The sequence below is a fragment of the Pseudorasbora parva genome, chromosome 5 (genome assembly GCF_024679245.1).
Source record: "Pseudorasbora parva isolate DD20220531a chromosome 5, ASM2467924v1, whole genome shotgun sequence".
NCBI lineage: Eukaryota > Metazoa > Chordata > Actinopteri > Cypriniformes > Gobionidae > Pseudorasbora > Pseudorasbora parva.
In genome coordinates this window covers 8,934,458-8,950,189 of record NC_090176.1, presented here as the reverse complement: position 1 = coordinate 8,950,189, position 15,732 = coordinate 8,934,458, and the positions used below count along the sequence as shown (strand labels likewise).

The 15,732-nt window shown below is 37.0% G+C and overlaps 1 protein-coding gene across 7 annotated transcripts in view; it reads right to left on the bottom strand.

Moving 5' to 3' along the window:
• Nucleotides 1–754: 754 nt before the first annotated feature.
• Nucleotides 755–15,732, bottom strand: part of ppp1r9ala (protein phosphatase 1 regulatory subunit 9A-like A) — an 80,642-nt gene continuing 65,664 nt past the window's right edge. For 3 of the 7 annotated variants that reach the window (XM_067443173.1, XM_067443172.1, XM_067443174.1), the window contains exons 16-20: nucleotides 12,364–12,565; nucleotides 9,050–9,094; nucleotides 4,658–4,774; nucleotides 4,063–4,251; nucleotides 755–2,240 (exon numbers count right to left, since the gene is read on the bottom strand). In XM_067443173.1, the coding sequence (XP_067299274.1) occupies nucleotides 2,082–2,240; nucleotides 4,063–4,251; nucleotides 4,658–4,774; nucleotides 9,050–9,094; nucleotides 12,364–12,565 (712 nt within the window). In that variant the 3' untranslated portion in view covers nucleotides 755–2,081. The remainder of the gene's footprint in view (nucleotides 2,241–4,062; nucleotides 4,252–4,657; nucleotides 4,775–9,049; nucleotides 9,095–12,363; nucleotides 12,566–15,732) is intronic. The other 4 variants (XM_067443175.1, XM_067443176.1, XM_067443177.1 and 1 more) reach the window with 4 other exon arrangements.

The following is a 15,732-nucleotide window of genomic DNA, read 5'->3' as shown; positions in this document are numbered from 1 at the left end:
AAGGATTCCGACAGTGTACTATGGGGGATAGGCAGCGATTCAGACAGTGCACTACATAGGGGATAGAGAAGGATTCAGACAGTGTACTATGGGGGATAGGCAGCGATTCAGACAGTGCACTATATAGGGGATAGAGAAGGATTCAGACAGTGCACTATATAGGGGATAGAGAAGGATTCAGACAGTGCACTATATAGGGGATAGGCAGCGATTTAGACAGTGAATATGCTTTCCATCGTATGTGTTAAATGTCCTCATATTTTAGCTATAAAAAATGTAATGGTTAAATTATTCACTTAATAGGGTACTACTATAAGTTTATCAAGCAAAATAAAGTATTTAATTTGTTTTATTATGCACTATATAGTAAGCTGTATATATTTAGGATTAATTTTTTTAAATGTACATAGTATAATCATAAACTGATAGTTGATAAAGGTCTGATTTCAAGAAAGGACCAAATTTGTCATGACACCGGATCAAATTGTGAATGATGATCAAAATCGAGTCCTGAGTCTACAGTTCATTCACTGACGCTAGGCAGTTTTGGTTTAATGTTTGGTGATCGCATTATTTTACATGAGCGCAAGCAATGCTTCTATCTGTAGTTTCTGCTTCTTCTTGTGTTTTGATCCGGAGAGTCCGTAGAGATGCGTAACCGCGCCCCCTAATCATATAACAGTAAAAACATGGAGTGAAAATGGTTTTATACTTTAAAATGAACCACATTTTGGATTGAACACGCACACAATCATTTCTACGAGAGGTGAAAGCATTTATTTGCAGTTTTTGCACTTTGTACCAGATAGAAAGCTTGATTTTGTCTTACAGTCTGTGTCCAAAATCATCTATTTTACAAGGTAGAAAAATATAACCACAGGACACCATGAGCACAGCTGGCAAGCTTACAATCAGATGATGATAATCCAGTATTCATTACATCCTTTCTGATTAGTGAAATACAATCTGGGTGATGGCCACTTAATAAAACGATGCTACATTTTGTAACATTTAAGTATTTTTGCACCACATCAACAATATAAAAAGCAGTAACCATCCAAATAAAAACCACCAACAGTATGTATTCATCACGATCAGACATACAAACACCTTTCGCTGAGTTTCACTCTCTGCTTTTCAGAATTAGCAAAATGGTTTTAACCAACAAGCTATTCTACTTAGTAGAAAATGTGTACAAAAGTTAATGTCTTTTCCTTAAAGCTATGCTAATAATTGTGTATAAAATATTTCATTTGTACATTTATAAACCATGTTCCCCTTTGTTATAGTAAAAATATAGTGCTCAATGTCACTCGACTGTACAAGTTCCAGCAAAAAGTACTAAAAATACAACATGAAATCTTTTTAAAAGCACTATTCGTGCCACAATGTTAGTGGCAAAGTTGTGAAAATAGGCATCTAGATATTTATATATCCCTTAGTGAGTGTTTTTTAATAGCCGCCCCTTAAGTGGTTTCATAAAATACAATTAAAACTAATAAAAGTTTTGGTCTGCTATACATTGGAAAGCCATATTCGTTCTCTCAACAAGCTAGTCTAATAGAAAAATCTCTTACTAGAACACTGCAAAAAATATTTTCTTAATCAGTATTTTGTCTTGATTTCATATTCTCTAAAAAGAAAAAAATATATTATGAATTAAATGTGGTTTTATTTTAGGGAAAAAAAGAAGAAAACATTCTGTGATGCAATTTTGCTTCTTGTTACATTTATGTTGCTCCGGGATGTTTAGGTTTTTAATGGAAAAAGACAAAATACTGATTAAAAAAAAAAGCATTTTTTAACAGTGAAGGCAATAGGCCCAGAAATGGTAGAGTCTGTAAACTTTTCTTATTAAATTCACTACCTCTAGATATTTTATGTGAAAAGATGATCGCATAAGCAGCTTCATTAGTGTTTCAGCATGAAGATCTGACAGGTTATTACTGACCGTACGCCGCATGTGAGGACATGAATACCTCTGTGTGTGTGTGTGTGTTGGAGGAAGTGGTAACAGTCTGCCGCTGGAGTGCGCCATACATCAAGGAAACAAGATGAAGAAAACGTGACTCTGAACATCATCAGCAGAGCGAGTCAGTGCTGGCAGGCAGTCGTCCGCTGCGCCTGGCCTCTTTCTCACGCTTCTCCCGCTGTTTCTCCATCTTTTCCTGCGTTTTCTTCATCTCCTTCAGTTTCTTCTTGATGATAGCGCGATCATTCTGACTGGACACACCAAGAGCCTGCGGGAGAGCGTTTCAAAATACACTTCAACACAAGCGTGACAGTGCATGACAGTGGCATTGAGCCAGTCATGGCTGGCAATACACGATTAAGCAACATCTTAAGTTGCATGTTGAAGTAAAATGACGTATACCCGACGTATGACGTCTTCAATAGCAAACAGCTTTCAATCGTGATGTTACACCCCACTTTAATGGCATCAAATAACTAACTAAAACCAAACTTATTGGAAAAACATACACTTGAACATATGGCAACATAACTACCTAAAAAATATTTTAAGTGCAATTCAATGTTTTATGACCTACAGGCGCCACCAGGGGGCGATAGAAATGCTTTGGCTTCACTTCTCTTGACATGTGTGGCACAGTTGTTCATTAATTAATTCTTATGAGACATTCCTTCTTTTTTTAGTCATAAAGTTATATTTTCAAATTGGTGTAACAAATCGGTCAGGAACAGTTCAGGAGCTCCATGTTTGAATATGCTGATTACTGTTATTGGTACAAATAAATTCATGTCATTCTTATTAAGAGCAAGCTATATTCTGGCTATAAAGCGCTAGAAAAATGTTTTTAGCATTGTTTCTATCGGCGGTTAAGCTAGTGTTTCCTGTGATGCTGAATCTCCAGCACCAGATAAAGCTTTGTTGATTATATTGAGGGGAAAAACTGATAGAAATAAAAAAAGCTTTATAAATAATTTATATATTATATATTATCTGATTTTTGTCACGATGTCAACTACCATTACATAATATAATTGTGTATACTGTGTATAATTATTATGTGTGTGTATATATATATATATATAAGATTTTTTTTAAATATTAAATAAATTATATATATATTATATACACTCCCAGTGTATACATGCAAATATTTCATAAATGCATGTGCTTATGTGTAATTATACACAGTTTACATGATATTTGTGTATATACAAACGTTTATTTTAGATGGGATTAATCATTTGACTGCACAACCCTAAGGATCATCATATTTTCATCATTTTTAATCGTTTCCATAAAATGTGCATCCATACATGTTTATTTTTACTAGTGCCCGTTAGCAACTGATTACATGGAATCTGAATTAATAATTAATAATCCAGAAATGAAGTAGAATAGAAATTCTCTTAATCGGAGTATAGTAATTAGTTATGGATTACAGGATTATATATTCACACTTTTTGTATTTTAACTAGATTTATATTGTTATTTAGTACAATAAAAAAAAATTAGTATGAAAACTTTTCTAATCATAGAATCATCTCTTAAAAAGGCCGACTGTAATGTCTAAGCATTCAAAATGTGCTAAAATAAAGATACATTTTGGTTACACTTTATTTTGATGCACCACTTCAGACGTTCTACTCACTATAAGTAACTTTGCAACCACATTAATTAACTCTCATTAGAGTATTAGTAAATAGTAAATCTTAGTAAAATCTAATAAAATCTTTAATCTTTAATAGTAAATCTTAGTAAAATCTTATTAAATCTTTAATAGTAAATCTTAGTAATCTAAATCTTTAAATAGTAAATCTTTTTGTAAAAAAGATTAGGTAGAATAAATTGACATGTAGTTGCAGAGTCACTTACAGTCAGTAAAATGTCTGTTGAGGAGCATCACGATATTAATCAGACAGTCTAATACTATAATGAGAGTTAGTTGACATGTAGGTGCAAAGTTACTAGAATGTCTAAAGTGGACCATCAAAGTGTTACCAATATTACAAATGGCAAAGCGCATGTATTTGAGGCAATAGTTATGATTAAGACTGATATCATATCCTTCTTTGAGAGCTCAGCCCACTCACTTTGAGTCTGTCACTGTCCAGGTTCAGGAGCTGCTGCCCATCGACGGCCTGTGTGCTGAACTCCGGTGTGTACTGATCCATGTTCATACCCATCAGCCAGTGACACACCTGCTGGGACGTCCAATCAGAGACCGGACGGTTCTGCCAGTGATATTCCTTCCCTCCAGAGCAAGGCTCCTCATCCAGCATCTAACACACACACACACACACACACGCCAGGTGAATATCACGAAAGCCGTCAGATTTCACCTCATATTTTGACCATTAGGCCCTTTCAGAACCATTACTTTCATTACAATTAATAACATTTTCACCCCAAATTCTAATACCACACTGCAAAAAACGCACAGCACGTGTTTTGGATGGAATGAATGCTATCTGCTTATGTTCACGCAACATACACCGGATCGTCTCGTCACGCAAGACTAACGCTACTGACAGCAGACACATCAGCACAAGCATGCAGCGCTTTAGAGTAAAAATAACTACAACTCAGGAACTACAAAAGGCGAAGGGGTGGGTCAACGAGACAATACCTGACCTTTTACGCCACAGGAAAGCCATGCAAACGAACGGCGGTGAGAGCGTCACTCACCTCGCTGGAGGAGAAGGTTAATGTATGAGAGCGGCCCGACAGGTTGGGCTCCACCACCAGCCCAGAAAAATCTGAAGCAGGACTGCTGGGGTTCGAATCATCTAGCACTGACAAACTCTGGAACGGGCACAGAAAGCAGGATTTGTTATCCAAACACAAGGATCGGGGGATTTTCAGCTATTTACGGCAAAAGAGTGAGCTGATGCACAGGAGCACAGTATCTCATTATCAAATACGATTAATAACAATAAAACACAAACAAATGATGATTCTACACAGTGTGCTGTGTGTGTGTGTGTGTGTACAGCACATTTATCCCTCTGTACGGAGGGATTTATCAGACAATATTAAATATGCAATTGAATAAATCATAAAATGTTGCAAACAATATATAGAAATAATGTGAACAAAGTGCATGTAATTATGTACAAAAAATATACACCTTGAAAGTGGACAAAATAATTCCTATATAAAATAAGGCATTTAAAAACATTTTTTTAAAGAAATTAATACTTTTATTTAGCAAGGATGCATTAATGTGGTCAAAAGCAACTGTAAAGACATTTATAATGTTACAAAATATTTCAAATAAATGCTGTTTCTTGAGCAGCAGGTCATCATATCAGAATGATTTCTGACTGATCATGTGACTGTAATGATGCTCAAAATTCAGCTTTGACCACCGGAACAAATTACAGTTTACACTATATATTGAAATAAACCAGTGTCATTTTATATTGAAATAATATTCCATAATATTACTGTGTTTTCAACCAGATAAATGTAGCCTGGTGGAGCATAAGAGACCTCTGAGAAGAAAAAAATCTAACTTTTGAATGGTATGCCTGACTGACTGATTGCAACATTCAAAGACATTGATTTATTCCATTTATTGAATCTTGTCTGTTATATCCCTTGTTAGATCCAGTTTCTTTATCAGATGACCTCCAAGTCATTATGCAGCAAAACTGCAGAGCAAATATCTATGACAGAAACAAATTCAAGAACTACTGCGTCTAACATTACAACACATGTACAGTTGATAAAGAACTGGGATCTTCAGAGGAAAAAACAGCTGCATCATCAACAGTCCTACAAAATGACAAGACCGTCTAATACTGTAGAAGTGCCGGACCTAGAATTGACAGGCCATTTATCAACGAACACCTGGGCTTTGAGTTTAATGGCATCAGAATCGCTGTCATTGAGGAATATCATCATGTGGGTGTTTGAATTGAGATTACGATCTTTTAATATTTTAATCGCAGCTCTAGTACCTAAATATTAACATGATCAAATACAGGCATCAAATTAATTCTACGCATGGCCGAATAACAGAGGTGTTCGGTTTCCTTGTGCCGAAGTCTTAAATCTAGCCTACTGCAAGTAGACATTTTCAAATACTTTGAGGAAGTTTCTTAGAATATTTTAAAACTACACTGTGAAACTTTTTTAGTTTATTCTTAGCTAAAATCACTTAGTTCTTTCAAAAATATATGTGCTCATTAATGTATATTTACTTCTTTCAAGTAATAAAGTATTCTCGTAAGTTTATAATATACCATTGAAAATACATACGGGTGAGGGGTTCGAATGCCGGTCGCCATGTTGGCCCTTCATCTTGAAAGTACATTAGCCGAAGAGGGACATACCCATAAATTCAAGCTTCGCCTTTCATGTTTAAACACTCGATGGCACTGTGTCGAATGTGAAGAGGGGGATTACCATGTTAATCTTGGACTAAATCAGCCACCGTAGGAGTTAAAACGAAATCAGAATTGAGAGGAACAGAAACTATTATTCACTGGATGGTCATATACCTTTACACCGCTAGATGGGGGAAAATATCACACAGTGTAGCTTTAAATCTCAGTTCACCATTTTGTGTATGCCTGTATTTGATCATGTTAATATTTAGGTACTAGACCTGCGCGATTAATCATTAAAAGATTGCAATCTCAATTCAAACACCCACGTGATATCATTTCGACAACGATTCTGTTGTCTATTAAACCTTTGAGTACGATCACAGTGGACATTAAGATCTGTGTTTGCGGCGCCACTGAGCCAGAGAGCCGTTGTCACGTGTAAATATGAAACAGCTTCATTAAGGGTGCGTTTACACTTGTCATGTTTGGTTGGATTAAAACGAACCCTGGTGCGATTGCTCGTTTAGTGCGGTTGATTTATGTGAACGCTGCCATCTGAACCCTGGTGCGCACCAAACAAGCGGACCGAGGCCACTAAAAAGATGGGTCTCGGTCCGCTTCCAAACGAACTCTGGTGTGGTTTGATTGATATATGAACGCAACACGGACCAAAGACATGTAAACGGACCAAAAACCGACGTAATGTCACAAGACGCGACACATAGTCAGCTGATTTGACGACGCGGAAAGATCGGTGTATCCAAAATGAGTAACTTTAACGTTAGAGGGCAAACGTAGAGCAACGAGGAAGTGCCTCATCAATAATTGGTCCGACGAGCATGTTTTGAAAATGCTAGAAAAAACACACAAAAAGCATACCTGGCTCTTCTCATCAAAGGACCTGTGTTGCCCATTATTAGCAGGGACAGACGACAGAACGGCCGTCTCTTTTCTGCAGCGGAGGAAATCCTGCTGCTGTTTTGAATGTTTTTAACATTTTATGAGCTCTTCATGAGTTCTCAGCGGGTAAAAATAATGCCATATGTACACGCATAAAATGATGGTGTTTAATCCAGCACACAGCGTTGTTTTGAAAGTTCGGTAAGCAGCTCCTACGTCATATAAGCCGACCAATCAGGTTGTGAGCGTCTCCCTGTGCCTTTGGTTCGGTAACTTTAGGTGAGCTGTTAAAAATGCCAGTGTGAACGCTAAGCGGACCAGGACTATATGTTTTGTTTTTGTTTTTTGTTTTTGGTCCGGACCAAACTAACTGAACTACAAGTGTGAACTAAGTCTTTGAACCACCGTATCATTATTGCTGTCTTACAATATTTCAAATGATCAGAGAAAAAAACGAAAGTTTATAGTTCAGATATAAACACTGATGTCTACGGTACCGTTCAAAATAGCGTAAATCACCTTTTGAATTTAACGACGCTATAGACAATAAAGTTGATCAATTACATTCTTAAACTAGTAGGTGGTGACAAATTGGCTGTTAAAAAAATTACTTGTCATTGAATTAATCATTTAAGAGATTCGTCCAAGAACGCTGATTGATCCAGTAATGGAACAAATGAAGTGTTTAATGAGCGAGTCATTGAATCTGACTCAAACTGATCTTTTTCTTCTAATATAAACATTTAAACAACAGTTGTTTTCCTGAAAGATTTATTCAACATGCAGTAAATACCTAATGAGTATGCAATACTGCATATTTTTATTACAATTCTCCTCTCAAGAATTATTTTTCTCTAGCCAACTATAAAAATACGGCTATTGAATGGCTTTCCTGAGGAAAACGTAACAAGCTGTTTTAGCGACATCTTTCTACGACACTGATTGATCGATTACACGAGACATTATAATAATAATAATAATAATATAATAACAATTTGTTATATTTATAAAGCACTTTTCTAAGTACTCAAAGCGCTTTACATATAGAAGGGGGGAATCTCCTCAACCACCACCAATGTGACAGCAGCCATATTGTGCCAGAACGCTCACAACACACCAGCTGATTGGTGGAGCGATGAAGCCAATCAGGATGTTGGGATGATAAGGAGGCCATGATGGACAGAGGCCAATGGGCAAATTTGGCCAGGATGCCAGGGTTACACTCCTACTCTTTTGAAATGTTCCTGATGTTCATTCATGTTTATTTCATGCTATAACTAGTAGTAAAGAGGACGATATAATCAGGTCACATGCTGCTTGAAGAGTGCAAAAATCACATTTATTGTTGGAAGTTTCTTTTCAAAAGTAACAAAGCTAAAACTCGTTGTGATTACTGGATGGGAGGCATACTACAAATTATGTATAGTGAAGTTTTGTTCACGCATCAACAGAATCGGTCTTGGGATTTAAGAATCAATATCGGCTCTTCAAAATTAAAATAAGTAATTTTGTCAACCCAGCCCTATTAATATTGCATTTTAATCACCCAATTATAACTCATATCGGTTAACACCCACCTAAATACAACTACACCTCAGCTACAACTACAACAGCACATACTAAACCAGATAAGCAGTGTAACATCTACAAGCAACAAGGCTGGAAAAATAATAATTTGAGGAAAAGAGTGATTGTACAAATAAGCCTGATTGAATCATAAGAAGCGTCATGCATCTAGTGCACTGCATTCAGAACAAACACATACACACTAATGTGATTCTACATACATTAATGCTAGACATTATTTTGACATCTAGCGTCTATAAGAGAAAATATACTGTACCAAATCTAAGGAGCGACTGAACAGAGAAGACCAGGAGAGGTTTGTCTGTTCGGGGACGGGGAGAGGGGTTAATAATATGACATCACTGTCCGAAGCCTTTACCAAACACGCTTCTTCAGCTGGAGGCGGTTTAAACACCTGTTAAATTCACTGTCTGAGCATGGACTGTGTCGGATTATTGATCACATCCATACGGCTGCATATTTCACAACATTTTGACGCTGCTTCTCCTTAGCATCTCACAATTGCAAACAAACCAAAAGTCCAGCTGGACGGCAGATATTTGTTGTTTATGATTTAGTTTTAGTCTGCGATGATACAAACTAGACAAGGAGACAACAGTACATACACTACTGTTCAAAAGTTTGGGAAAAGCATGATTTTTGTTTTGTTTTTCGGAAAAATGTATGCTTTTATTAGGCAAGGATGCATTAGACTGATTATAAGTGACAGTAAATACTTAAGCATTATTACAAAGTATTTATTTATTTTAAATGCCGTTCTTTTCTATTCATCAAATAATCCTGAAAAAAATCACAGTTTATACAACAATATGAAGCAACATAACATTGATAATAATCATAAATGTTTGAGCAGCAGATCCTCATTTCAGAATGATTTCTGAAGGACCGTGTGACACTAAAGACTGGAGTAATGATGATAAATTCAGCTTTGATCACAGGAATAAATTACACTTTACAATATTTGCAAATAGAAAACTGTTCTTATATTATTTTACAATACTACAGTTTTTACTGCATTTAAAATCTTCACGTAAGACCGATAACAGCAGATAAATATCTGATCAAATAATTCAGCCTTGGTGAGCAGAAAAAGAAAGCATTAAATTATTTTACCAAACCCAAACTTTTGAACGTAGATGGGCATTTTTTTTAATGAATACAATACACTTTGGTGTCCCTTGACTTTATTATTATTATTTTTTTAAAAGGCTTAAAAATGCACAGACCTCATGTTTTTGTTGTGAGAAGCATTAAAGAGAAGCATCAACTATCTGAACCATGCTGGCAAAACTAGTCGCAACGAGCACATTTTCAAAAATAAGTTATTTTCATGTTCTATTAAAAAAACCTTCAAAATATATGAATTGTTGGAATCAGACGAGTCAACAAAGCCACTTTTGAGGAAAATTACATGAAAGTTTTTTTGAAGGTGGTAAAACAAAATCAACCTAGCAACCAAAACTGGCATACACCAAGTCAAAACCCAATATCTATAGGAAAAATATATATGCAACTTTTTTTCCCCATGATACCACTATTTTTTTATTCACATTAAAGGGAGGGTGAAATGCTGTTTCATGCATACTGAGCTTTTTACACTGTTAAAGACTTGGATTCCCATCCTAAACATAGACAAAGTTTCAAAAACTAATGTTGGACGTTTGATGGAGTATTTCTGTGTCAATAATACTCCTTCCGGTCTCTCACAAGTTTCGGAGAGTTTTTTTCGAGTATGGGTCGACTTGACGTTAATAGAGCGGAAGGTCCTTGTATGGGCCGTACAGGCTCTTCTCCCGGTAGGGTGCGCGCTCGCGTGACTAGAGCAAGAGAGGAAATGCACGCCGTAAACAGTCTCTCAGGTGCAGATCCAGTCATCCGTGAACACTTATGACGCTCCACTTTATTCCTATGGGTGACATCAAGCGACTTCAACGCTTCAGCACAGCATTCCGGGAAGGCAGCGCAGCATTTGAACCAATTTGAACGCAGAAATGATGGGAAGCTTCACAACATCGCTGACAGAACGGTCCCAGTGATAAAGGTTCGGTCCTGCTTTGGAAGCAGCCGGTGAGTTAAACTGCTTCAAATGTCTGTGCTGTTGGCTATCGTCGCGTGAGTAAACATCAGTAAACGACACGATCGCGCGCTTCGTCATTCAAATGCGCTAACGGACTCCATTGTTGTTCTATGTATAACGTTACACTAGTCTGACGTGCAAAACCGTTTTGCTTGCTACTGCTAAGGTTTAGTCGCATACAATAGTCCATAAACCGAATCATGTCCTCATAAACTGCGAGTAAACACACACAAATGTTGACAGGCCACTAAATACAGTACATACCACAGAGACGGACGTCCTGCTGTTGCTGTTTCTCCTGTTCAATTTATTTCTGCCTCCGAATGATTCTAGATCATATATCTATTAACTGAGCTCGATAGCGATGGGTTTCTCCATGCTTGAGGACGTCACCGCTTTGCGCACTTGTCATTCTTTAGCTCCGCCCACTCGATACGCCTCCAGGCGCTCTGTTTTTTCCGGAAAGACTCGGTACAGCCTATATTTCTTTTATAAATATAATAAAACTAAAGACTTTTCGGAGATATGAAGGATGCAATACTACTCTATAGGTACTCAAGATTGACATGAGATTGACTTAAACTGAGTGTTTCACCCCCCCTTTAATGAATATATAATAAGACCTATGGATCTAATATAATTTTGCACACCAGATGCTTTTTCCCAACTAACCAAACGTTCACGCAAGACAGTTAACTACAGTAATGTTTCCAGGTGTTTTGAAATCCTTTAATTCTGTGTATGTGTGTATATCAAGGCGTGTGTGTGTATATATCGTCGTCTCAGGCGTCTTTGTGTGCATGCATCGGATCAGTCAGTAAGATCGTTTTGTTTACATCAGCATGAGTTTGAAAATCACATTTCATTGGTTCAGACTCATGCCATCGATAATTTGCTATGAATATTCACAAAGTAGGAATTCTGCGCTTTATAAATGATACCAAACGTGTGCTGAGGGGAAGCACTGGCAGTCGAGAAGCAAGCAGAGAAAAACTGCATTTTTTACCAAAATGAAATTTTTTAACTTATGCCTGTAGCTCGAAATCAGCCCGTGCGCAATACCACTTTGCCAGCACGGGTCACATATGATTAACTTAGCACGAATACTATCTAGTTTTAAAAACAGCAAATGTCTTAATTTGATTCATTTTTCTTGATTTGTATGCTTGATTAATGTTTATTGCTAGAAATGGACAAAAAATAGGGGGAAAACTGCATATCATTTATTTTTGTATCCTATTTGTGAAAAGTGCCTAGTGTGTTATACCTTATATACGTATTTAGACATTTAGATTTACATATTATTTAGCCCTGAAACAACAAGGATCAATATATTAATGACCTGATATGAAATGATAGTGATTACAGAATAATTTTTATAAATGGTGGCAAATTCCCCATCAAACTCAGTCAATTAATCAGTTTTAATTATGCAAGAGAAATCAATTCAGGTTTCTTGCGCAGAACTGCCCCTTGTGAGAAGAACTTCTCACCTTGTTTTTGGAGTTGTGTGTGTGTTCGCTGGCATCTGCAGTTGTGTATGGGAGACTGCTGGTGGAGGATGACGGCTCTCGGTCTCGCTCTTTGTCTTTCTCCCCAAACCAGGAGAAGGGCATGCAGGTGGGGATGGAGGTCATGGACTCTGAGGGGGACAGTCGGACTCCGGACTCCTCCAGTAACTCTGCTGAACCCCTACTACACCAAGACCAAGGCAAGGCAATTGTATATTTATTTGTATAGCACATTTCATACCCAATGGCAATTCAAAGTGCTTTACATAGAAATTAATTAAAATAGTGGTAACATATACATGAGAAAAAAGAATATCATGTGTATGAATTTAAAATTAAAAACAAGGATAGTTAAAACAGTTGTAAAGATAATTAAAAAATAAATAGGATAAAGTAAAATTGGTCAAATCCACAATAGTGGTCTGAAATCAAATAAAACATCCTTCCGTTTACAGCCTACATACATGTACCAGACATGAGAAGAGAGAATACAGATACAGCCCTGGCCAAAAGTATTGGTTTTTAGGTGACAAAGTTTGTGTTTTGCAAAGTTTGCTAATTTAGTTGTTGTGGTGCCGATTAAAGGGTTAGTTCACCCAAAAATGTAAATTTATGTCAAGACTCACCCTAATGTCGTTCCACACCCGTAAGACCTCCGTCCATCTTCGCAACACAGTTTTAGATATTTTATATTTAGTCCGAGTGCTTATCTGTTGCTTTAATGGCAGTGTATGCACACTATACTGTCCATGTCCAGAAAGGGAATAAAAACATCATCACAGTAGTCCATATGAGACATCAGTGGGTTAATCAGAATCTCTTGAAGCATTCAAAATACATTTTGGTCCAAAATAACAAAAAACTACAACTTTATTCAGCATTGTCTTCTCTTCTGGGTTTGTTTTCAATCCTCAAATAAAGATTCAAAAGGTCATGAATCAGCAGATTAATTCATGATTTGGATCGCCAATGTCACATGATTTCAGCAGTTTGACACGCGATACGCCGAATCATGAATCAATTAACTAATTAACTCTCTGATGTCTCATATGGACTACTGTGATGTTTTTATTCCCTTTCTGGACATGGACAGTATAGTGTGCATACTCTCTCGGACTAAATATAAAATATCTTAAACTGTGTGTGAAGATGAACGGAGGTCTTACGGGTGTGGAACAACATTAGGGTGAGGAGTTAATGACATAATTTACATTTTTGGGTGAACTAACCCTTTAACCATGTTTATAGACTGTGCAGTGTGATCAGATGCATTTTAAATAATTGAAAAATGCTTTATTTTTTCAAAATGTTTTTAAATTTTTTTTGCCGCTGGCACAAAAGGACCAGCTAACATAATTTCACCAATCATATCATTAGCACATGGGAAAGTGTGAACAAGTACTAGATTATAAGAGCAGACCAACTGCTATAAAAGGATCCCTTCCGATCATTGTGTTCTTGTGTTAGCAATGGTTACCACCAAAGAAAGACGTGCACCCATCATCGCCTTGCATTAAAATGGCCTCACATGCAAGGAAATTGCTGCAAAGGATATTAAAGATCTAGGGTTAAGCGGTACAAGTATTCGTCCCGAACAGTCAACGGTATGGACGTCATTGGTTTGGTGTATACAGTCGGACGATGAATAAAGTCCACACTCCAATCCAGAAGGGGGCGTGTGCTGTAATCCAATGCTGTTTGCGAACCGCCACAACAGGAAAAAGAGCAAAAGAAGAAGAGTTGATCTATACACCAACCCAAAACAAGATTTCAGATGGCACGCAAGAGCTTGCTAGTGACGATTAAAGGCACAATGTAACATGAGGTCGCATATTCAAAACAAACGCATAGCTTGATGACGTGGGAGTGTCTTCACCTTTACAGCCATTCACGGATGAGCTAATGTATTAAAGATTTCTTAAAGTTACTGTAGTATGAAGCAGGGTGGGGCTAAATGAGGCCGCTGCTAATGAGAGGTGAGGGTGAAGAAGGCTTCAGGATGTCCCAGAGTGTCCAGCAAGTGCCAGAACTGTCTCCTCCTGAGGAATCAGCTAAGGAATCGTGTCACCACTAGTGCAGAGCTGCTCAATATTGGCATCAGGTGGTTGTGATGCACTCAAAGTGAGGTCAAGACTTTTGGACAATGGCCTGGTGTCAACAAGGGCACCAAAGAAACCACTTCTCCAAGAAAATCATCAAGGACAGACTGAAAATTCTGCAGGAAGTACAAGAATTGGACAACAGAAGATTTTCTCTGATGAAGTCCCTTTTTGACTGTCTGGGACATCTGGAAAACAGACTGTGCAGAAGAAAAGTTCTGTCGTTTGTCTGGTGTCGTGCCAACAGTGAAGCATCTTGAGACAATCCAGGTTGCTTTTCATCCAAGGGACTGGGCTCTCTCTATTCTGCCCCCAAAATATTGCCATAAATAAAGAATGGCATGAAAATGTCCTGGAAGAGCAACTTCTCATAACCATCTGGTGATGATAAGTGCATTTTCCAGCATGATAAGAGCAACAAATTACAAATAAGGCAAGAATGATGATGTGGCTCAGATATCATTCAAATTTGGATCCGTGGCCAGACAACTCCCCGGATCTTATTACCAAAGAGAACCTGTGGTCAATCCTCGAAAGGCGATTGGACAAGCAGAAGTCCACAAATTGTGATCAACTCCAAGCACTAATAAGCCAAGAATGGATCGTCATCAGCGATCAACACTGTACATCAGAGGTCTCCAACCTTTTTTCATTTGAGAGCTACTTTTTAAAAATGAAAGTCGCCAAGAGCTACTCCTGTTCTACAATACTTAAAACTCTTAAATAATGCATCATAATTCTCATATTAACAACAATCCAAACTGTTTTACACCTGAAAGAGTGCAGTAGAAGTTCCAGTAGTCGGTACCAATACCATAAACATTTTACGGTAGTCAGTACCAATTTTGGTACTACAGCAAAATGTTTTTTTTTTCTTTCTACTATTTAAAAAAAAATCTATTAAATTTAAAACGTTTATTATTTATGATGATAATTATTATAAGTAAATCATACATTTAAATATTTAAAGGCTGTATGCTGTTTAAAAAGTAATCATTGTTTATACATAAAATATCAAGTGAAAAATAAGGAACCATCTAGGCATAATTATTATTATTAGTAGAGACGTATTATTATTACATAGAGATGTAGTTACATCTACTGTATAGGCTGCAACAGTAGCCTAATATATTCTGTCAATTTCTCAACGTTAAACCAAACTTTTATTATGACGGGTTGCCGTGAAGACCTTTGAGTGTCTGTGTTCATTTGACAGCTTACTTAATGAAACGTTAAATTCTCATGAAGTGAC